The sequence below is a fragment of the Epargyreus clarus genome, unplaced genomic scaffold (genome assembly GCF_041222505.1).
Source record: "Epargyreus clarus isolate Ecla_fem2 unplaced genomic scaffold, WU_Ecla_fem_2.2 ptg000027l, whole genome shotgun sequence".
In the NCBI taxonomy this organism is placed as follows: domain Eukaryota; kingdom Metazoa; phylum Arthropoda; class Insecta; order Lepidoptera; family Hesperiidae; genus Epargyreus; species Epargyreus clarus.
In genome coordinates this window covers 4165926-4190526 of record NW_027332234.1, presented here as the reverse complement: position 1 = coordinate 4190526, position 24601 = coordinate 4165926, and the positions used below count along the sequence as shown (strand labels likewise).

At 34.9% G+C, this 24601-nt stretch overlaps 2 protein-coding genes across 3 annotated transcripts in view; one reads left to right on the top strand and one right to left on the bottom strand.

Annotated features, from left to right (window-relative positions):
• Nucleotides 1-34: 34 nt before the first annotated feature.
• LOC140753847 (PI-PLC X domain-containing protein 3) lies at nt 35-12608 on the bottom strand. Of its 2 annotated transcripts, none has more exons than XM_073088650.1 (7): nt 12499-12608; nt 3465-3575; nt 2380-2542; nt 2050-2179; nt 1427-1585; nt 978-1174; nt 35-423 (listed from the first exon to the last, which is right to left on the bottom strand). In XM_073088650.1, the coding sequence occupies exons 2-7, from the start codon at nt 3565-3567 to the stop codon at nt 195-197; spliced, it is 981 nt and encodes a 326-aa protein (XP_072944751.1). In that variant the 5' UTR covers nt 3568-3575; nt 12499-12608; the 3' UTR covers nt 35-194. The 2 variants fall into 2 exon arrangements, with proteins under 2 accessions (XP_072944751.1, XP_072944750.1); XM_073088649.1 differs by lacking the exon at nt 12499-12608 and adding an exon at nt 3704-4035.
• Nucleotides 12603-24601, top strand: part of LOC140753844 (6-phosphofructo-2-kinase/fructose-2,6-bisphosphatase) — a 33862-nt gene continuing 21863 nt past the window's right edge. Inside the window, exons 1-2 of the mRNA XM_073088646.1 lie at nt 12603-13110; nt 17473-17816. Of these exons, the coding sequence (XP_072944747.1) occupies nt 17483-17816 (334 nt within the window). The 5' untranslated portion in view covers nt 12603-13110; nt 17473-17482. The remainder of the gene's footprint in view (nt 13111-17472; nt 17817-24601) is intronic.

Genomic DNA, 24601 nt, shown 5'->3' with positions numbered 1-24601 from the left:
TGTAAACAACATGCCCTGTATTTTCAAATATGGCAGGCGGAGTGTATTTTGCAATGAAAGCTAATAAATATCGATATACTCTGCACATAACTTGTAGTGGCAAATACACCACACCTACGCAAACCAAATCCCATCAGTAATACAAACGACGCCAAGTGAATCCCTCCATCATTACACAAATCGCGACTGCGACCTTACCCATTGGTGTGGTACACGATATCTGTGTTTCTCAATAGTTTAAAGTTAAGTTGGATGATAGTTTTGGAGAAGAGAGCGTCATCCAAGTCAACAAAGTCAGCGATAACCACGTTGAGCGGCGCGCGGGTGGAATCCCGCGGGGGGCCCGGGGTGAACTCTGTTAGTTTGGGCAACACTTCCTTGTTTACGGGCACTGCGCATTTATTTCGTAGGTTCGACATCCACCTGAAATGTACGATTTTCATTGTCAAAGCAGTGCTTAATTAGGCTACTAGGCCTTAAAGAGCCAGGAAGTTTGAATTCAGGCATTTCAGTGATTAAAAAAAAATCAGTATTTAATCACTTTAGAATAGATAATTATTTTAACAGACTTAAAAAATCGAGGTTCTGTATTACACTGCTATGTATGTAGATTGTATGTATGTCCGTGATTTTCTCAAAAACATTTGCATGGGGTTTTGTTAATTTATATCTCATGGCGTAACTATAAATGTGTTTGCCTAATTTATGATTATTGTAATCTTATATATAAAATTCGCATGTCACAATGTTAGTTACCATACTCCTTGAAACGGTTTTACCGATTTTCATTAAATTTTATATTCATATTCAGAGTAGGTCTGAGAATCAGCTACTATCTATTTTTCATACCCCTAAGTGATAAGGGTTGTTCACGCTTAACATGTTTTTATTTATATGGCAACACAACGTTTGCCGGGTCAGCTAGTGATATTTAAATTCTAAAGGCGTATAGACACTATGTAGTTACAATATATTACCTAAACAGTATAAACCCCGGAGTGGGAGTCAGCACAGCTTGGTGCACGAACCCCATCCCGGGGTGCCGCTTGACGTTCTGCAGGAAGCTGAGCAGTCCCAAGATGCTGTCCTGCTGCGGCCACGGCGACGGCAGCATCTGCGGCTGCCAGAACTCGTCGGTAGCGTATACGGACTGGTGGCGGTACACTACCACTACCTGAAAAGATACGTTTTGTTTATGTAAATTTTATGAATCATAAAGAAGTTAACCAAAGTCATTTCTAAAAAGAATTAAAAGACAACATGTCTATTACAAATAAATAACTTTGTTATGACCAGCCTCTGTATACAATTTCATTGATAATTTCTCGTCTACTGGGAAATTTTGCTCTAGAAAATAATACGTAAGAAAATTATAGGGTAAATTATAGTGTGCACTCATATTATACATAAATCATTATTTTTATACCTGTTGCTGAAGTCTTCGTAGTGAATTGAGTGTAATTCTCTGTAGATCTAGCTGCTTAGGTATCAGCTTAGGGCCATAAAGATTGAGCAAGTATCTCATCAATTTATTGTGGTCATCTGGAGTGAACCCATAGAAATGTTGGAAGTCTAATATTACTATCTGGAACCAAAACGTGTCATTGATAAAATAACGAATTGGTTTTATTTATTTATTGTTTTTATCAATAATTAATCTTATCCGAATATATTCTGAACAAGTAAGTATTTATCATTAACTATTATTATTGTATGCAACACAACTATTAAAAAAGTAAAAGGACCATACAGTCCATGGTTTATTTTTATAATATAGAAGTAGCAAATAAGCATTCAGTTCACCTGATACTAAGTAGCAACTGCTGCCCATAACTAGACATCTGTAATTAACCACAAATATAATTAAAATCCTCTTAGACAGAGATGCATTCCTATGCCTGAGGGCTAACTTGGAATGCCTCATATAAGTGTCTCTACCTTACTACACCATCAGAGTTGAACCTTGAAAGATTATATTATCATGAATATGTTAATTAATATGTTATTACAATGAATATGAAGATGTAATGTGCTATTTGGTAAACATACCTCTCCAGGATGCTTGTCAACAAATTCTTTCACTTGCATCAAAGGGTGTGTAATTTCTCCAGCATAGACACCATGGGTAAAGTAAAATTTATCTTCACCTGTCTTTGTAGCTAATCTCAAATCCAGGTACCTGTAAATTACCAAATCCCATCTTTTAAAAAACTAAAATTGAGAAATATTACATTATTGTTTAAACTTAAGATTTGAAAAATCAAATAAGTATTCTTTGATGCATGCATTTGTAGTTCACTTTTGTCTTACTAAATTAAGTTTTTTTTCACTGTAATATATATTTACAAATGGTATTTTCATTTGTAACAAATATAGTACCTAATACCAATGAGTAGTTGCTGGTATGCATCAAGAGTCTGCGTAATGGTCCATCGTAAGATCGTACCTCGGAACAGAGGATACAGGCGGTTCAGAATGGGCTCAGCATCAGGGGCGAGGCCACTTGACCGAGTGATTCCATAAGTCATGGAGTCATGGCTACCTGGACGATAAAAAAAAAAATGTTTACATGCGAGTATGTGAAATATTTATCATCAACCCATTATTGTCCTATTGCTGGGCAAGGGTCTTCCCTCAGAATGAGAAGGATTAGGCCATAGACCACTGCACTGGCCAAGTGTGTATGGGTATATTTCACATACCTTTGAAAATGTTTGTTTTTAAGTTTTTTCAGGTATGCAGGTTTCCTCACGATGTTTTCCTTCACCGTTTAAGCAAGTGATCATTAATTTCTAATACATAACTTTGAAAAATCAGAGGTGCGTGCCTGGGATTTGAATTGTGGACGCCTCGATCAAGAGGCCGAGTTTCTTAATCACTGCTTTTACACACAACATAAAAAGTGTTACCATAGTGGCCTCTCATTTGCACTGCTACTTTATTGGCATCCTTGGACTATTGCATAAACCCTCACACTTTGAGACTCATGACCAGCAATGAGGCAACAATGGGTTGACAAGTACGAAAAATTTAATTAGCAAATGCTTCATAGTTTCAATATCCTCCTGAGGTATTCTTGGAACACTATGCCATAGGTTTCTTAAAACAAGGGGGCTTGCATGCAATGCAATGTTAGTGTATCTGGTGTCGCAAATGTACACAGGCAATGGTCACACTTGGCATTAGGTAGAATCTGTACCATTAGGTGTAATTCAAAAAATATACTTAAATTGATAACTTCTTTGTAAATATGAAATTATAAAACGCAAGAAATTTTACAATTGTTTCTAAAATAAATGTCACAAGCTAGCACAGAATACTATATAATCGCACTAACTACATAAGCAATATGTGGGTAATATAAACTAGTTTAATGTAACAACACTTAACTTCCTTTCTGCTTCTTATAATGTACAAAATCACAATAAATTGTGTCAATTTGTAATAATAGCAGAAATAATTACCTGGTATGGCCAAATATATGATTGGAATGTTTTTTAAAGGTTCTGGCAATTCTGCCATCCAACTTTCCAAGTTTAATTTCTGGGCTGCAGTATCTTCACTCATTATCAGAGCTAAAACAAATATTTATATTTAGATAAACACTTTTTCTCTGATAAAGAACGTAAACCTCGATCAAGTATTCGAAATTTAAATATGAACGAATTATTAAAAGTAGCCTGCAATGCCTCAATTAACGGACCTACTGTATGGTCGACCTCGCTGGAAATAACTAAGGAATCACGTCATAACGCCATGCCCTACCAATGGTCTAATGGTCTACCCTATAATTTACATTTTACACCATTGTGTGTTATGAATTTAGATGCGAGCGAGGTTTCTGAGCGGCACTCGAGGAAATACTAAATAGAACTATGTTACACATCATTTTATAAACTGGCGCATCTAGTTTTTCTTATTACAAAGCTTTGAAACGTGTATGTAATTTATCAACTCATGTTAATTTTGTAATAATTGTAAATTTCTTAAACAAGTGACAGCCATCTGTTTTTGACTTTAAGCTACTGTCAATGTCAAACCTATCATGACATAAGTCTGTTAACGCGTTCCATTATTCGACTTTGTTTACTCTGATTTTCAATATCCATAACTTATTTTCGAAGTAGAAAGTTAGAAATTATGACACCGTAATAATTAGAAAATAATAATATTGAATAAATGAGATAGTATGGTCAAAGTGGAGCAACAAATCACCACCACCGCCACCAGCCACCGCTTTCTATTTAAATGATTTAAAAATAAAAAATAAGAAAACAAAACGCGAAAACATAACAGAAAGTTACAAATTATACCACGCGAATTTATTCAAAATATACTTAAATTAAAAAGACATTTCAAGTTACTTCTATCTCTAAATAATAATTATAGAAGGAGTAAAGCGTCAACTACAAGCAAAGACTACAAGTAGGTACTTAATATCAACCTAAATAAAAAGGAAAGTTAATAAGCTTTTCTTCTTGATTTAGCACACGAGTAAAATTTGATTGTACGTTAATTATAATTTGTTACGCAAAATGTTTAAATATCTTACTTTACATTTTTTTGTAATAATAATAATGAATTATATTTATTATATTATTTATAATTATTTTATTCAAATCTAAGAATTCAATTTATCTGAAGTAATTAAGTAAATATGTACTCGTTATTTATAATTATTTTAATAATTATAAGTATCACAAAAAAGAAAATCATACCAAAAATAAGGACACAGGTTCCGAGATACATGTCTTCAATCTCACATTTACAATTACCCACACGCGATCGTCACTTTTTGGCACCAAGTTACCGTTATTTAAATTAAGATACTTCGCTGAATTTACATTCTACTTATGTACTGGCCGCGTTATTGTTATTACCTATACAGGTCTGAGTCGTAAGCTAAAATGAACTTAGCATGCGATTGTATGTAGTCTTCAACGTTGTTGAGGATATGGTCAAGAAATGCAAAAAGTAACGAGCGTTAGTATTGCCTTTGATAGCGATTGCTTTGTTTCAAACTTCTACAACGACTAAAATTGCGAGTATTTCGCTCTTTGGGTGAAAGGATTTTAAAGTAACTGAAGATTTTTTGTCATTTAAGCTTAGTAGTGATCTATTAATAAAATTGACCTTGATCTTAGGAAGTTTTACTTGGGCCCCGTGTCACTGACTTTGCAACATTTGTAACTTTTAATTAGGGAATAACTATTTTTTTGTTTAAGAGTATGATTACGTAATGTTAACAAAATAACGTGCTACGTAATCCTTGTAGTGTAGAACAATGGGGTTATTAGATGATAATAATATGAGTAAATAAAATGTGCAGTATCTTTTTTTTAAAACAATAGAATAATTATGCAATATTATACTTAAATAACGCATGAGTAGCGGTGTCATGCAGTCATTGTCGCCTTTCGCCACTTTTCATCTAATTAAGCCCTAAATCCTAATAATATTAGAGTTTAAAAAACCAGAAACCATGCTAAAATCGCCCAAGGAAAAACTTTAATTCTGACGATGCTGATGAGGAAAATGGAACAAAATAAATAATAGTTAAAAAAAACTAAAAAATACGCTTTTATAAAAAATTCGACCAAAAAATGAAAAATAAATAATAGTTTAAAAAAATACACTTTTTATAGAAAATCAAACTAAAAAATAGAAAATATTTTTTTTTAAATTTGAATTAAGAATAGTGTTAATAAGATAAAAATATTTTTTATTGTAAAAAAAGCGTGGGGTGCATGGTGTCAATAGTTATAAATATTTTATTGATAGATATTGAGTAGAAGGATTATCATTTTGATAATATCTTAAAAAGCACCCCACGCTTTTTTTACAATAAAAAATATTTTTATCTTATTTACACTATTCTTAATTCAAATTTAAAAAAAAATATTTTCTATTTTTTAGTTGGATTTTCTATAAAAAGTGTATTTTTTTAAACTATTATTTATTTTTCATTTTTTGGTCGAATTTTTTATAAAAGCGTATTTTTTAGTTTTTTTTAACTATTATTTATTTTTCATTTTTTAGTGATTATTTTAACGATTATTACGTAGCGTATTATCAAGTTTATCTTTCGAATCAGCATCAGCACCTTTGCTTAGCAGTGCAAAAATGAATATTGGGTCATTGTTTAACACAGCTGTATGAAGTGGTGTTTTACATTGGTGTTTATTTTTATTGTTATCGTGAAAATCCCAGAGGAGTTGTTGAATGACATCCGAATTGCCAATGCTAACTGCTTTCTTTCATAATTTATACCATATCCCAGGTTCTCTATCTTGGATAAAAGTAATCACGGTAAAAGGATGATAGAGCATCTTTTAAAAACAGGCGCTGATGGCAATACTCAGTCAGGTCAGGTCAGGTCAGGTCAGGTCAGTTGAGGTCAGGTCAGGTCAGATCAGGTCAGGTCAGGTCAGGTCAGGTCAGGTCAGGTCAGATCAGGTCAGGTCAGGTCAGGTCAGGTCAGGTCAGGTCAGGTCAGGTCAAGTCAGGACAGGTCAGGTCAGGTCAGGTCAGGTCAGGTCAGGTCAGGTCAGGTCGCGTGATCGGCGCGCCTGGTAGATTCCTTTATTGGTCTTAACGCAGACCTTCCGGGTCTCAGGAAAACAAAAATCGCTGATCCTGATTATCCTAGTAAGGATAACGGGTCAGAATGTTTAAAATATTGAATTGTCATCGGTCCTTAATAAGTATGCCAAATTTCACGTTAATCCGACGTTTTGAAGGGGGTTAAAATCATGTTCAAAGATTCCGTTACATACTAACATACATACGTCTGAAGCTAATAAAAGCGTATTAATTATTAAAATTTTGTATTGTCGTCGTTCTTGATAATTGTTCAAAAGGCTAAATTAATCTGACCGTTCACAGTGAGTAAAAATGTAGTTTAAAGATTCTGTTACATATATGTTCTGTTACATATATACAAACAGATCAAGTTAACAAAAGCGTGGTAAAAAAGGATACTTATCACTGATACATACGTGGTAACTTCCGACGACAATTTAAAATGCTCTGGGAGTCCCGAAATAAAATTATATTGTAACACTAAAACGTATCATTTCTGCTCGTACTGTGTCACACAAGGTGTATTTACGTCACGTATCTTATTAATTAATTATTACGAAGGACACGAAGATCAGGGATAAATTGCAAATGGATATTATGATAAGACGTTTCAACTGAAATACTTGACCGTTTGACATATAAACATACGTTGATAATCTACTATGCTGTTAGGTACCTACTTAAATTAGTTATAAGTATGTAAGACACAAGAAGGGGTGAAAGTCTAGCAGTAACAATATAGTTCGCCTAAGCTGACAATCTGGGGTTCAAAACGCAACCACGCAACTTGTGTATAAAAAAAATACGTATTGCTCTAACACTTAAAAGCAATGGAAACATTATGTGCAAAGTTCCTTGAGTAAAATTTTTATATAATCTGATCAAAATCATTTATATGAAAAACCCCAAATTCATAAGTAAATAACACCCATCACAGTGTGTTATTATTATCTTGTCTGTACGATATACCTATTATAACGGTACTACATGTGTGTTGAAGTAAGACTTCTATATTGTTTATATTTTCTAGATCTTCGGATCTTACTTGTCAGATCCACTTCTTATTGCCTTGGCAAGTTCATTTATTGATATTTCAAAGCTCAGAGTAATAAGTAAAATTTACTCTGAGATTAATACGGATAGATAGTTATGGTAAGGTAAGGTTATGGTAAGGCACCGTATGGTAAGTGGTTATTGTCGCCCATGGACATCGGTAATCAACCCCAGATAGATTAGATTAGATATTCCTACCTGAGATCGCCCACAGATACGCCGCTACCCCTGAGGACTAAGCTGGAACGCTTCGGAAAAGTATGTCCCCCTTACCACAACCAAACCAGAACACAGCTGCTTAACACTGCTGTTATTAGGTAGAAATAGGTGTGGCGCGGTGGTGCCGCCGGATTCGAACCACAAAAGATTCTACCACCTTTTCATAAGTTGCTTATTAATAGCTAAGTAACAAAATATTATTTTAATAATTTGCATAAATAAACCAAGGTAGTAAACAAAGCTTATATGTCAGTCAAATTCAGTTTGAACAAGATAACACCTATTGTTGATACCATGTAAATATTTTAACGAGATTGCCACTTGCAACATCTGTATCAAAACAGGTTCCAAATGCTTATGTATTGAGGTGAAATTAATAATTATGTAAATTTCTTAGCTAATAGGGACTTGAATTATTTATTGACTTAGAGCACAACTTTTTAGCTACAAGGATTAGGTTGGTCTGGTCTTTGGATACTGGTGTTAAGTTACGACTACATTGTCCCTGTAGTACCGGGACCACGATAGGGCTACGGTATCCCCTTTTTTTTTTTTTTTTTTGGTTACGAGGGGGAAACCTTCAAAAGGTACCCTGTACCGTGGGAGCGGCACGGGGTTATGTGGGATTCTTACCGCACTAAAACCCCCCCGGTGGCCGTCCTCTGCGCTGCGTAGAGGACTCCGGGATCTCCAGAGGAACGCAACCGGAGTCCTCTTAGCGCGTTGCCCCATCGGGCTCCTCCCAGGTGAGCGTAACGCTCGCCACACCGTCTGGTGTGCACAACGGTATGCGACCACACATACCGCCGTCCTTCCCGGGGTCGCTGTCCGGGCGGTTCGAGCTCCCACTCTTACGACCCGCAACCCCGGTACCCCCTACGGTACGGTACCCCCGGGCTACGGTATCCCCTACCTGTCGCAAGAGGCGACTAAAATAGGCTTTCGGGGTTGCGGGCGGCAAGAGTGGGAGCTCAAACCGTCCAGCAAGCGACCCCGGGAAGGACAGCGGTTTGTGTGGTCGCATATCGCTGTAATCACCAGGGGATGTGAGAGGAGCGTAAATTGCTCCCCCAGAGCAGAGCCCGGTAGAAGGGCATCGCGTTAGGAGGACTCCGGTTGTGTTCCGTTGGAGATCCCGGAGTTCTCCACCAAACGCTGAGGACGGCCACCGGGGGGGTTTTAGTGCGGTAAAAATCCCACATAACCCGGCGTCGCTCCCATGGCGTCGGGTACCTTTTGAAGGTTTCCCCCTCGTCAACAAAAAAAAAAAAAAAAGTTACGACTACATACTCTTAATTGTGTCGAAATTGGTTCATCTGTTTCTAAAATTATCCTACCGAAGCCCTATTAAAAGAAAGAGTTGGTATTGTTTTAACTATAATCTATTTAATTATGAGTCCTAAATCGATAAAAATAAAATAAAAATGCTTTTTACCCTCATAGCCCTACGCCAGGTTTTTTCTATGTCACGGGTAATATGGACACACACAAAGCCTAGACCCAGGGAAGAAATTTCATTTCAAGATTTATGTATATGTCTGGCCGAGGAACGAACTGGGAACCCACATCGTATGAGACCAGTATGGTGAATGCTCCCACGAGGGTCGTCGCTAAAAAATTAGATAAATATCTATTCACCATCAAGTTTATGAGAAGATGCAAGTAGGTAAGTAGCAAAATCAACAAATCTACAAACCAATACGAAGTATTGGAGACATCAATACATTGCAAACAAGATACCAATATTATTTATGTAGTTTCGTGTTTGCTTGACCTTAATACCTATAATGCAACAGCACAAGGTCTGAGTAGACTGCATTCAACAAAACAAAATGATGCATATTGTTGTAAATCACTTGCATACTTCATTATATAAATAGGCTAAAACAAAACAATTGAGAACATATTTTTTTCTTTTGTCAAATGTTTTTTGGTTTGTTTAGTAACTATCGACGAGATTCAGTAGGTAGTAAAGACATATTATTTATGATAACATTGGAATTTCCATTTTTCACTACTTACGGGTAAATTTCAATATACCTACCTAAACAGTAAAATGCCTTTGCTTCTTTTGTTAGCGAACTGATATTCATTATTTTTTGTATCTCGGGTATTAATGATCTTTAGTTAAGTATTAAGAAAATATCATATTTTGTATAATGATTATTAATTTTCGACCACTCGGCGAAAATTATTTTGTACTGTGTTTTAGTTAACGGAGATTGTATGAACCTTTGTTGTCTACCTAGTGGCGATGCATGACTCGCGTGCCCACGTCACATTATATTCGTGCTAAGAAAAAATGCATCATCATTAAATCAAATAATCATCATGAAAAATATAATTAAAGAGGACAAACACATTGCTTACGTGTTTATTATATGAAATTGGTTATATTTTGTGTGTGCCATCAGTGTACGTATGGAGGATGATCTCAATCCCTTTGTGGTTCGACCGGAATACTCCGGAGGCACTACCGTTCCACCTATTTTCGTCTTGTGTTTTGAAAAGTAGTGATAACCAAGTAGTTAAGAAATTCAAATAGAAGTTCAAATTCCAGGCACGCACCTCTGATTTTTCAAAGTTATGGGCATATTAGGAATTAATTAACACTTGTTTAATCGGTGAAGGAAAACATCGTGAGGAAACCTGAGAAATCTTAAAAAAAGCAACAGGCTTCGAAGTCAACGCATTTGGCCAGGGCGGTGGACTACGGCTTAATCCTTCTCATTCTGAGAGGAGACCCGTGCTCAGCAGTTTAACAGTAATGGGTTGATGATGATAATGAAATACATGATTAGAAACAATCTAATTTAAAGGTATTTAATATAAGTCAAATGTAATTAATTAATTATTTATTTTAATTTAATAAGTACATTCTTAATGTTATATTACACGTTACGTTACACGTTCCTCTTTCGTGCACGTATCTTTACCTACCTATCAGTCTAGCCTATATCTTCGTTGGCTCTGTCAGTCAGACCATTTGCCAAGTGTGTCGATCACAGGTGGCCATTCGTTGAACTGTGTTGAGTAACACCCACTTTTGGCAATACTTGAACATTTAGTAATGACCATACTATTATGATCATTTATGATTCAAGGAAAAAATTCATGTTCTTCGTATAGAGTTGAGCATTTTCCTACTATTTAAATGTCTGTTTAATCAAAATTAAGATTCAATACATGTTAGGTTCAATAAATTTCAATAACATGTACTACAATATAATCAATGCGCAAGTAGTATCTGCGCCATGTAAAAGGTTTCATTTAATTAAAGTGAATCAAGCGAAAGGACTTACGTCCGTTGACAATTATTTCGTATAAAACTGTGAAATTTGGAACTTTAGGCGAAAATTGGTTAGGTTAGGTTAGTAATTATTAATGACGCTATAGTCATTTTAAAAACATCTGACAATTTTTGCTAGACTGACGTCACAAACCCTGAATAGGACTGTGTTGGTGGATCACGAAACGATAAAGGTCAGGTGGTAAGCATTTCATGGAAATGACCGTAATTACTATCATAGTTACCAACAAGAAAGTCATTTCCACGTACGTCAATCATTTTATGCGTCTCTGTATGTGTATTTAGTCATCAAGGTGTTTTAAATCATCAGCATCCAATCCAATGATGTTACATTGTCATCGGCAATTATTTTACGTCATCTTGTATATACCTACGTGCTAACGTTATTATTTATCAATCTGTTCAATGTTTTCCTGTATGACCTGAGCAACAACCTATCACCGGAATTGACAATTTCTAGACTTGAAATATTTTGTCACGAGATTTTGATTACGAGCACAATACATTTTAAGCTACTACAGAACGTTCTTTAAATTTCGACTGTTCCTCGAAATCCCTCCTATCCGAAAATTGGATTTGAATCTGAAGTCGATTTCAAAGCAAAATTTTGTGTATATTGAACATAATTTGCCAAAATTTCTTTTGAGAACGAAATCTTGAGAGGAGACAGCGAACCACCTTTCCAAAAATGGAACAGTTGATGGTAAAGTATTCGAATGGCAAAAGTTAATACTCTGAAGCTTACGAGATTATTACGATTTCTAGCATTATGTCAATAAATAAAGAACTCTTGGCATCTAACTGCCACGTAGAATTGGGGCTGAATTACTTTATTTAACGATTCATGTTGGTCAGGATCTTCAGCTCTACCTCAAACTGCTAATGTTGCAGCACTTGCAAAACTAATTGTATTGCCAATTGTGCCAACGTAAACGAAGAAAGGGTAAAAATTATTGCTAATTCTTTACTCGAATATTACTTCATACATAGATACCATTATCACATTAGTGGGACGAATAAAATAGGAATGAGAAGCTAATCAACTGCTTTGGTATAATAAAAAAATCCGCTTTGCCTTAGGTATTATTACATAGTGTATGTGGAATGTATAGAAAATATATGTACATATGTTTTTAAAGTTAAATTTTTATATTCTTACTTAATGCTTTGTTCACACGGTTGTGTTAAACTTTTTGGCAAAGCATTGTTTTGTTTTCCAATATGTAGTAAGAAGCCGCAAGAGCCATGCGGAATTATTTATGAACTGAACGAAATCCTTGTTTCTTTTTGTGTACTTCGACTGCAGAGTATCGTATATTCATATCCATACGAACCTATAGCTAAATGTTGTTGTTATGTAGCTCGAACAGGATGCCAAAACACTCCCACCACGCGGTCCCCGGCGGCCGAAGGTGGCCGAGCGAGAATCGATGTCATACGAAGCCAGTCTGTGCGTTGTGTTGACGGCCCGAGTGTCCGCTCTCTACCAACGTATCGCTTTCGCCAAGCTCCGACTGCTCAGTCGACACTTAAATAACCAACCAACAGTCCACGTTATCACTTGCACCACTCAGTCGTGTCGCGAACGAGACAAGTGTAAATAACATCAGCCGTCTGACGTTGTATCGATTGAATTTAAAATGAACAAAATAAGGTCCGGTGTGAAATAGGGACGAGTGGTTTATTTCCATAACGTCACTTGTTCTACGCCGCGACAGAGACTCCACGAAGCTGTATAACTACTGTGTTGTATTCCCCGTGAGATGTTGGGGGAGAGTTTTGGTTGACAAGTTAGCTTCCTACGTCTCCTGGGACTTATTGCGAATGTGTATTGAAACGTTCATCGCTATCCACGGGCGCACTGCTATGCGCCACGACTTAGTGCATTTTATACGACACACATCCTCTGATCACTACTGCGAAGGAAGGATTTAGTCATTGAGCAGGTGAGCTTGTTTATTATTACATTTGCTTTCTAACAACATGAATGCTTTGTCCTACAGCTTTTAACATTAAACTTAATTCAAGCTTTTAATTCAATTACGCAAGGTGCAACAGTATTAATGAAACAGCCAACAAGGTAAGTGCATGTCATAATAGACACGTTACAAAAATTACCAAGACTTAATCATCACATGCAACCATAATACTCGTAATTGATTGTAGGAAGTTAACACATAGGCAATGATATATTGATTAGACAAGAATATGCATGAGTTTAGAGCCTTTCAAAACTTGTAAACACAGTGAATAAGAATGTTTTGATATCTACTCGTCAACCTTGCGAGAGAGGCTCGACTTCATGCTCTGTTTCACTCTGCCTTTAGTCTTCACACGTATATTTATGTTCACATATGCATATGACTGCAACGTGGTTCATTCTGTACTTTCGAGAATTTTTTAATTAGACTCACACCAAATGGTTATGAAATCGAATTCTGAAAAGTTGTTCCGATTACAGTCCTTACCGGTTCTTGCAACTTTTACATCGTCACAATGATTGATAGAAAGCTGTGTCGAGATATGCTCATCTCGTGTCACAGGGTTATCTCGTGGCAGCCGGCTTTACTCGAACATACCATATAAGGTATAGCAGAGAACCCCAGGCCATATATTAACATAAACCAGACTAGGTACTCGGACAGAAACAACAACAACAACAGGTGTTGCAGGCAGATAAATTAGACTAAAGGTCATAATGTGGATATTTTAAGTTGCGACATTTGTTTAAAATTAGGACATCATCCATGATCAGTGATCCCCAAGATCAAGTGGGCACATGGTCTCCATGGGTTGTTGTTATTGTAAGAAAATAGATAAAATACCAATTTGCATGAGATCTTACGGATTGTGTTACGTCTCTTCTATAAATGAAACAATTTACTAAACGGTACTTCAACGGTAATCCAATGAAATCAAAAAAAAAATTTCGATATATTTATTTGTATTTTTACCAACAATGATTTATTAAGTATTAATAAGTAAGGATTAATATAAGTTACAGGTGTAATTACCTTAACAGGAATGAACCATAAGAGCATTAGAGTATACTAGTTACAGATTAAAATAAATTCTTTGTCTCGTATTTTTTACGCAACCACATTTTTCGAGCCTCCGCTAGTCGTGTGTCAATTTCAGTTTCACTAATCTCTGCAAAAAATATTTCCCTTTGGCTCAGTGACTTGTGTTTTATTAGATTTCTTCACACCTCTTATTTTTTTTTCATGATTTGTAATTCATTTAATGCTAAATATACGTTTCTGCCCTGTTTTATTTTCGTCATCGTCTTACTAAAATTATAATTTCGCAAACATTCTATGCAAATCCCGTATTGTTAATAATAATAATAATAATAATAAAATTCATTTATTTTCTCTCACAAAAGGACTTAATTTAAATACATTTAACAAAAATGATTGTTATTATTAGTTAGTTTCAATTTATTTGTATAATTAATCATTGTAGTCTTTGTTTATCCCTTGAACCGCATTCCAGTTGACCATGAAGCTGGCTACATACCTGTTTTTGTAACATTACACTTGTCATAAATGTAGCTACTAATAATAACTGCGGTGTTTCATTTCACCTTTGTCTATTATTAGATTTTCTGTTTGTTACTCCTCCTTGTACATCTCCTTTTATTTTAACTTCTTCTCTCTTCCTGTGAAATTCCAGTCAAAATTGGTTCTATCGTTTTTAAGTAATCACCTAATAGAAACAAAAATAAAATAAAGATTTCGATATTTTCGTCTTTCTTCAGAAAGTATGGCCTTAGCGAAAGGCAAATTAGTTCTAAATTGAATACGTATTTCAATCTTCTTTGGATAGATAAGGTATCGATGCAATATAATGTACTATTAGAATTTTCCATACACGTGAATAGATAGATACTTAACAATAATTGTTTTATTGTGAATGAAATTATCTAAATAATTTTATGTAGGGACTAGTAGACACCGATCAATTATTAATTAATCTATACTAATATTATAAAGAGGAAAACTGTGTTTGTTTGTTTGATTGTAATGAGTAGGCTCAAAAACTACTGGACCGATTTAAAAAATTCTTTCACCATTCGAAAGCTACATTATCCACGAGTAACATAGGCTATATTTTATATAAAATATTTTTGATAATTAGATTTTGAGGCGGTACAAAGTTTGCCGGGTCAGCTAGTGTTCTATAATTTTGTAAAGATTTAAGAAAATAAAAGACTCTAATCTTAGACGATATGAGTTGAATGATTCAAAAGTTCAATGATAGTAGAATTTCATTTCGGGTTTCATGATAATGGATTTGGCGTCCCTATGGCCCACTTTGAATGATTATAATTAAACGATTTGAGTCTCTAAGTCCTCTTGAAGAATTATGGTAAAATACCAAAGAATTTTTGGAAGGATAAACAATTACGATTAGATTTATTTAGATGTGCAGATTCGTGCATAGATGTACAAGACATCTAGAACATCGTGGGGGGTCGAATGATTCTTTTAACAACTTTTAATGATATCGTTAATAAGGTAAACGTTACACAGTGTAGAATATATCTTTCATGTCCTTGTAGGAGTTTATATTATTGACAAAGTTTGAATTTGCTTACCGTAAGTTGTTTATACAATTGGCTAGCTATCTTGAGTCATTACCCTTTACAAAAACACGTTATATTGCGGTTGGCTAGGTAGAATCTCATTTAACGATATACTTTATTTATGCCTTCTTATATTACGATAAATCTTAATGATAATCGGTGATTGGTCTCTTTTATTATTTTAAATTATTATGATAGTCAATATGGTACCTCTGATATCTATTTCGGCCACGATCTTACCTTTACACAAAGCCATTTAATATCTTTTCCATAATCTCATAATTAAGCTGCTTCGTTCGTTAAAAAAAACTATTTAATTGCATATAAGTATCTGTTCTCAAACTCTTTCAACACTTTGCGAACATAATTCACAAACTTAGATTTAATTCAAAACGAAGATTTATTTTCAGTATGAACATGACGAACAGTATGACGAATATTATTGATCAACAATACACATAATATGAACATAATAAAACAATTAATTACTAATCATATCTTTAAATGATATCGCGAACAAGGAATATCCTGCTCATGTAACCTAACGACCCAACGTGGTTTCTTCCGTAATTAGCACGTATTTAGCGTTGTGCGTTTTTCATCATTAATATTAATTTAATACATTTAATAATAATGCTAGCAAAAACAGTAAAATGAGGAGCAGCGAAGGTATTATTTAATAGTAAAACTTGCAAAAACAGTAAATTGAGGAGCAGGTAAGACGCACGTAGTTTAATGTTTTTGTTGAAGTTAGAAGTCAATTTTATTGCATCTGCATATGTATAAAATAAATAAAATAAAAAATAAAATAAAATAAAAAAGCCTTTTATTTCCTGCTATACATAATTAATAACTTATACTAAGACTTCATGCGACTGATAATTTAGTTTGTTCTATTTCATTTATTAGCATTTATATTTTATAGCCATTATAAAATTGCATATTTATATTGATTAAGTAATTTACATATTGATTATTTTATTAACAAAATTAAATTAATTAGATTTAAACATAAGTTGATTATTTTGGTTAGAGTATGATATTAATTATTAACATAATATAGTATATTTTTATTTTTGTTATTTTATATTTGCATTTTTTTTTTTTTTTTTATATGTATAAGTATAAGTTCCGTAAATAAAATTTTTAAATTTCCTCATTTCATGAATTCGGTTTCATTTGTTATTTGCACACAAAAATCGACTCTACATCTCCTTGCCTCATAAGAGGAACATTCATAATTCAAGGCGTTCTAACCTAATCCTCTGTGGTAGGAACACATCTGTAGTCTACTCAGGTAGAGCTCCAATCATGTTTGCGGTTGATTACAAATACAAATCAGCAGCTGTCACCACTTCCTTTGTTATTTCTATAATATAACCACAAAACAAACCTTACCTTTGAATGGCCACCAAAACTTATCTTCGCAAATTTTGACATATTTCTTTATCATCTTTTTCCTTGATTTCGTTCTAATATTCACAAATAGCATGTTGGATTCTGAAATTCAAAACAGTTATAAGTTAACAAACGTTCATCTATAATTGTAGATCCTTACTACACAGCATGATAAGTAAAGTGAGGTTATGTTTAAATACTGTCGCACCTGTGCTTGATACGTGGCTTATAAATAACGTTCTGCTTAGTCATAACTCATAAGTATTGTATATTAATATTTGTGTACAAAATGACAGACTAACCTTCCCTTAACTTGTTTCAGATCGCTATTAATGGCGTTGTTGAGTATCCGGAGCGACTGGTATATATTTTTTTGGCTGATATACTGCAAAATCTACTCTGCTGTTATATGGTTGGTCGGCAATCATTGCCGAGGAGCTGATAAGGGTCGCTCTGTGATAACCGTCGGCGTCGGCGGCCAGTCGCCTTCAGGCTTCCATAGAGTGCGCACGCGTCGCAGGAGAGCATCGCAGCATCGTGCTAAGCACATAGTCGCGCTAGTGAGGAAACCGTCTCTAAGAAGAATTGTGATGGCACCTGGAAGCAGCACCGCGCATGCTATGATGGAAGATAAGGAGAAGGCACTCCACGGAGCTTTGGCGTCCGGTGAGTCGCCTTTTCCATTTTTATGCTTCCGAAATGTAGACGCTTACTTACAATCTCTTGTACGGGTTATAGGGACAAAATTAAAAAAAACTGGTACATTTTTTTTAAAGCCTAGCCTAGAACAGCAATTTAAATTTATCGTCTATTTCGATTTACAACCGGCAAAAAAATATTCAAGAATTTCTGTAGTAAAGTATTGTTGTTAACGTTGTACAACGCAGGCCATTTATGGCAACATTTCTTTTAACCCATTTGGCAAGAACACAAGGAAAGCATTAAAACACCCGGTACCCCAATATTCAGCCCAAACTCCACCCTTTCGGTGAAAGTTAATAAGTGTTATTGACATACATTTGGCTCCTCAGGCATTGACCGTGACAGTTCACGATTAAGAAATACAGTCGATCACTCGAGCTTCCATTGTGTTCTTTATGATAAATATAAAACAGTGAGAGAGAATTTCTCAGAAATACAAGTGTTAAGGTATCCACTGACTGCTGTATAAATAGGCAAAGACAAAATAATTCAGAACCATTTTTTTCTTTTTTTGTCAACCGTTCTTTTTCGTAGCGCAGTACTGATGAGTTCGTTATTCAAAAGAAATTGGAAAATTTATGATTATCTATGGTCGAATTTTCGACCACTGAGCGAACACTCAGTCATTACAAATGGAACACAAAAAAAGCAAAAGTAGAATAATAAATTTAAAGGTATTGTTCGGTGTAGGCGCCACTGGTACCGCACCGTTCTCTTCCGTGCAATTTCCTTGTCTGTGTTATGCTGAATAAGGTCAATATCAGAATAGCTCATGTATTCAACAATGTTGCCGGCATATGACTTAAGCTTTGTATTCGTAAAAAGCGTTATGACGGAGAAAAAAATAAAGATCTTCTGTACCTAAAAAGAGTAAAGAATGCCATAGTTCTCTATCATCAAAAAGGTTTTTGAATATCTCGAACGCGAAAGCGCTTTACTTTCGGTTTAAAAAATACGAAATTTTATCTGCAATTATTTGGAGCGGTTTTGGAAACCGCTGACAAAAGATTTTACTCAGAGGCTACAAGATATATCATGGAGACAATTTAATAAGCGTTAACAGTAAAGAGTAATATCGGTCAAAGTCCAACACCAGAAATAGAACAGTTTAATTAAGGAGTTCTTGGATCTGCACCAAAGTGTATAAAATAATACTCTCTTTAAATCATAAACTATTCCCGGAATTAATTTGTCGATTCGAAAACTAGTTTGCGGAAATACGCATGATTGATGATGAAATATAAACACTTTGCTTCCGTAGGCATATTAATTCATTATTAATTATCTAGTTACCTATGAATAATTCGTCTAAAATAGTATTACCATGTTTATTAGTATGTGTTGATGATTATAATGTCTTTTGAAAGAATTGGAAATTTATTATCACTAGCTTTGACGGCGAAGGAAACGTAGTAAAGAAACTTACAAATCTGAGGGTTCTTCATAAAAAAATGTTTTAAAATCTTCGGATTAAAAAGCTATTTTAATTCTGCGAGAAGACTCATATCCAGCAGTGGGCAAATAGTGAGTTGATGATGAATATCATGTTCCTATTAGACATAATAGCGGATGATACTAGGAAACGGAACAAAATGTTCTTTGAAAGGTGACAAGAACAATTGATGCAGCATAGATTTCATTCAAATAGGCGGATGCCAACGGTCAATTACCTTGATATCACTTGATCATTGCCATTTTTTGGCAACGTTTGAGGGCAACTTGAATCGTACGAAGCACAGATGTTTCTCGTCAAGTGATCCGTGGCAAATATCCAGAAACTTAAGCGTGGTCTGTATCTATTTTATAGGCGTATTGTTTTTCATATTGTAGAAGTAGCAAAGATACATGCAGTTCACTGATGGTAAGTGTCAGCTGCCGCCCACGGAAATATACTTGTAATTAAAACCTACATAAGATTAGATTCCTACTTGAAATCGGCCACAGATGCGTTACTAAACCCGAGGGGTAAGTTGGAACAATTTGTATTAATTTCTCCCTTACCTGACTCTTCAAATTTGAATACAGCAGCGCCTAACACTGGTATAAGATTTTTTGTCATAATATATACCTAATAAATACCTATTTCTGTCACACCTTGTGACGGTTGATCCTTCGGTGTCGACGTCACGCCTGCAAAAGCCTCCATCTTTGTTTCACCTAATAAGTGGCTACACGTCTCATTCTTGGCATGTCTTTTACACACTTTCTTTATGTATTATGTAATTGCTTGAGCAACATTATTTACGTAAATGGACGATAAAATGTAAGAGTACCAAAACGTGAAAAAAATCTAAATTAACTTATCATTTCTGTGAAATTTGGCAGCGAAAGATAAAACATCACTGATAAACTATTCTAGATTTTGTCAGTATACTGAAGAACAAGTAATACGAGTAAGTGATTTTCTTGACATTTATCTTTCAAGGCTACACTATGTGTACTCTCGGTAAAACCGGTCAACTCATCAACAGAAGAAATTAAAGGCACTTTTTAGGCTGTAGAAACCTTACTGACGTACATTTTACTTGATGCTAATTTGTTACTGCCGTACATGGGCATCTGCAATTAACCCCAAATACCTATCTAAAGCTTGGGACTTATTCCTTTTTAATGTTGTTTTTCCAAGAATAACCACATCTCTCTCTCTCACAGCTCTCTTGAAAGCAAAGGTGTGGAAGAATGTGGAATACGGTATGCATCATATACATTATCTTTTATTATGGGATGGCAGGTATAATTATAACAGATGACACGATATTTTACGTAACTCGATATGTTGTCATTGACTCCGATGCAAGAGTACCTATAATTCGATCGAATGCTCCGCCACGGTCGCAGTGCCCGAGTTGCAAGTCACCGTGAATCAATATAGGAAAATACAAAATGGTATTTGTTGTTATTAAAATTGCCGAGCAGCACATTTTGGTTTTCCTTTCGCGTAATAAGCCGCTAATGAAAGGATTAACGTAATGTTTTAGTACGGGAATCTGCAATCATTACGATGACAGGCTGATACCGATCATATTTTCTGCGAGAGGCTGTTTAGAACTAGAACTAAAACAGGAAATTATTAAATTTTTAATTATTCATAGTATTTATGATCCAGTCCATCTGTTTCCTAATATAGCATTTCAGACGCCTTAATTTTTTTAAAATCAAAAGTTGGTGAAGAAATTGCCGAAACAGAAAATTGATAACATTTTATACATATTGTCACAAAACCACGTAAATATGGTATCCTGTTATATGGTAATATAATATGATAACACTCAATCACGTCCAACAGTTATTTTTAACTTATGTGAGGCAAATCAGGGGCACAGCTGCAATGAATTCCTCAATTGGTGACGTTGAATTGAGTCTTTGGTCCTTTATTAAAGCAATGGATGATGTCAAAACCATTGAACTTTTTGTTGTAGTAACACTGACACTTTTTATGTTCATCTATGAAAATCAAAATCCTGGTAATGTGATGCTGAGAATTATATAACTGTCGCATTCAGTGACGGATTCAGGATTCTTATTTGGGATTCATCAAACTAAGGATTTATGAAAGAATTTATCTCCCGCTATAGGAATAGGGGAAATAAATTTGCCGCGTCCAAAATAAGTCGAGTCTGTAAAACACAATCTAATATTTTGCCGCTCCCTAAGATCCCGATTGAACTTAAGTAACCCACCTCCTCTCCCTAGATCCGCCGGCAGTCAAACTTCAAAGACCTTTAAACTTTAGTTTATCGGCACACAAAAGCAGTGATTGAGATTGAAACGGTCACGTTGAGCGACGCGGGTGACGTCGAGCCACGCCTCCGACGCCGAGGCCGACTTCTATTCTATTGTGGCCTGATAAAATCAAACTAGACTTGATTTATACGTAAGTTATGCTAATATGAGTATACTAAATCATTAGCATTAACACACATGTGTACATTAACTTGTAAATCAGCAAATGAAAGGCAGTGAACGTGTTTAAATGAACAGAAATAATTTTAGCTTCAACCCAAATTAAGACGAATGACTTAATATTTTTTTCTCGAAGGATAAAATTTAAAAGCTCTCTCAAAACTTTAAACCTTTCGACATTTCGATAACGAGTACAGATTATGCTGTTTTTCGCTTTTATCTATATGCCCCCTAAGTATATTATCAGTGGGTGTGTTGCTACGCTCATATCAAAGTTTTAATGCAAATATGTATTGTGTGCCGTTCTAAAATATCGCCTTTATCTTGGGTGTGACATAATGGCGTCAGTAAACTTGTTTTCGTGTAAGCTTTGCTTTGTTCAATGTCATAAATTGAACATTCCAGTTTGTGTAATAGGTTTTCCTGCTGTTTAGTGAAGTGCCTAGTGTTTAATAACGAAATTTTTGAATAGTTTTATTATTTACCGTCTTTATTACTCATTCTGCACATACATTTAGTAATAAAATACATATTTACTTATGTGTTTATTGCAAGGTGGATTAAATTGTGCCTGTAATGAAAAAAATAAAAACATTAGGTAAAATTTTCATGAAATAAACTTCATTTTTAGAAAATAATACCTCCGGTCTTGTTATTATGTACGATAAATGCATATAAAGGAATATTAAGCGTCGTGAAACTTGGAAAAGAATTTGCTGGAATGTTGTCGTATATTCAAAATAACCAATATTTGCTTTATTACATAGTATATATTAATCCGATAAAGTATTAAAATGATGAAAACTATATCAAAACTAAAAGTTTGTAATTATTTAGTTTTTTAACAAAATCGTCAGTCCCGTTACTAAGTGGGCGTTGGCCGATGTCTTTCAAATCAAGTCTTTTAACCTCTGCATTATGTTGCCTTTAATTTACCTATTAACATTTAAATTCATCTAAGCTTTTAACATCCACAGATAACTCGTTTTGAAATCTTGAAACGGTGACGCATTAATCCAAAAATGTTATATGTTACAAAGTTAATAATGTTACAAAGTTAATATATATTCTTGTTGATTACTTTTTTTACCCGACTGCCAAGGAAGGGTTATGTTTTTCGCGCGTATCTTGTATGTTTGTCTTTCTTTATTTGATCGGATCTAACAAACGGCTGGATGAATTTCGACAGTTAAGGTGTCATTATATACGTCTCAATGACCCGAGTGTCCTTAGATAGGTGTAAGAAAAAAATAAAGAAAATGGCGGATTTTTGGCGCGAAATAGTAACACATTTAAAAAAAAAAGTTAACCGAACCTATCGAATAGGGTTTCAAATGAAAGGAAATTAAACGGAGATTATGAAAACATATTTGTATATATATAAAACAGCAAGGTGACTGACTGACTGACTAACTAAATAACTTTTTAATTTTTTAGAAATCAAAGTACAGCCAAAACCGCTCAACTTAGAGTTCTGAAATTTTGCACAAAGGTTTGCTATATAGCGTAAATAAGTACTAAGAAAGGCCTTTTGGAAATCCTACCCCTAAGAGGGTAAAATAGGGGAAAACAGTTTTTCCTGAAATGCTTTAATTTTGTAGCAACTGCTACAAAATTTAGTATTTGGCTTTCTGGATAGGAACAAGGACACACCTATTTATCCCCATCTACCCATTACGAGGTAAAATAATGACCGGAACTTTGAATTACTGAAGTTATATACTTTATGGAGCGTAAATGGTGGATTGTTTTTGCGAAATAGTAACTTGTTTTAAAAAAAGTTAACCAAACCTATCGAGTAGGATATCAAAATAAATGAAGGATCTTAAAAGTGATTACACATACATTTTATTATTTATACATATATATAACTCATCGAGATGACTGTCTGACTAAATGAGTAGTGTTGCTGTGATAAAGATCAACGCAAAGGGAAACCGCAGAACTTTAGAGTGCTGGATTTTTACTCATAGGTTCTTTATATAGCGTAAATGCTATACGAGCTATACGAGGATAATAAAATAGGATAATATTGTTTGAACATTTTTGATTTTGAAGCAGATACCTACTATGAAACTTTGTATTTGGCTTTCTGCATAAAAATAATAAAAGGCCTATTTCACCGTTTTTGGTAATTCTACTTCAGCTTTTATAGTGCAGTCGGGTTTTTTGATTTTTTAATTAATTACTTGTTTTATTTATAAATAAACCAATAGTTATTTTAGCTACTTTTGAGGTCTAAGATGGTCGCCTAGGCACACCCTTTTAACAAAACGCAGCTTCATGCCACAAAAAGGTGTGGCGGTGGTACCTACTTAATCGAATCATACTCGATCGAATCAATTGGATCCCACGTTAAATGAATTGCCACATCTTAACCCTACATAGGGTGTAGGTAACTTACATTATCTTATTGTTTTTACTTCAATAAACACCTTAGGTACTGTAACGAGGGCGTTGAAATGCGAATAACCTTTACCGTACCTACTTTGATAGGTAATCGGAACCTCAATTATTGACCGAATAAATAAATGCACTTGGTAAAGTAAGCATAGGCATTGATAACCTTGTCCATGTAGTCTCTTGACTAGAATAGGGCTACGGTATCCCCTGCCTGTCGAATGAGGCGACTAAAAGGGGGCTTCTGGGGTTGCGGGCGGCTCGAAACGTCCAGCAAGTAACCCCGGGAAGGACGACGGTGTGTGTGGCCGCATACCGTAGTAAACACTAGGTGTGTGGGAGGAGCGTAAACTGCTCCCCCAGGGAAGAGCCCGATTGGGGCATCGCGCTCGGAGGACTCCGGTTGTGTTCCATCGGAGATCCCGGAGTTCTTCACCAAACGCTGA

Bases quoted from the DNA above. Each gene is read 5' to 3' on its own strand.
- LOC140753847 (XM_073088650.1), bottom strand. From the start codon at position 3,567: ATGAGTGAAGATACTGCAGCCCAGAAATTAAACTTGGAAAGTTGGATG. The intron at 1,175-1,426 runs GTATAAAAATAA...GTATCTTTTCAG, and splicing joins TACGAAGACTTCAGCAACAG to GTAGTGGTAGTGTACCGCCA. The intron at 424-977 runs GTAATATATTGT...CGTACATTTCAG, and splicing joins CCGGGGTTTATACTGTTTAG to GTGGATGTCGAACCTACGAA.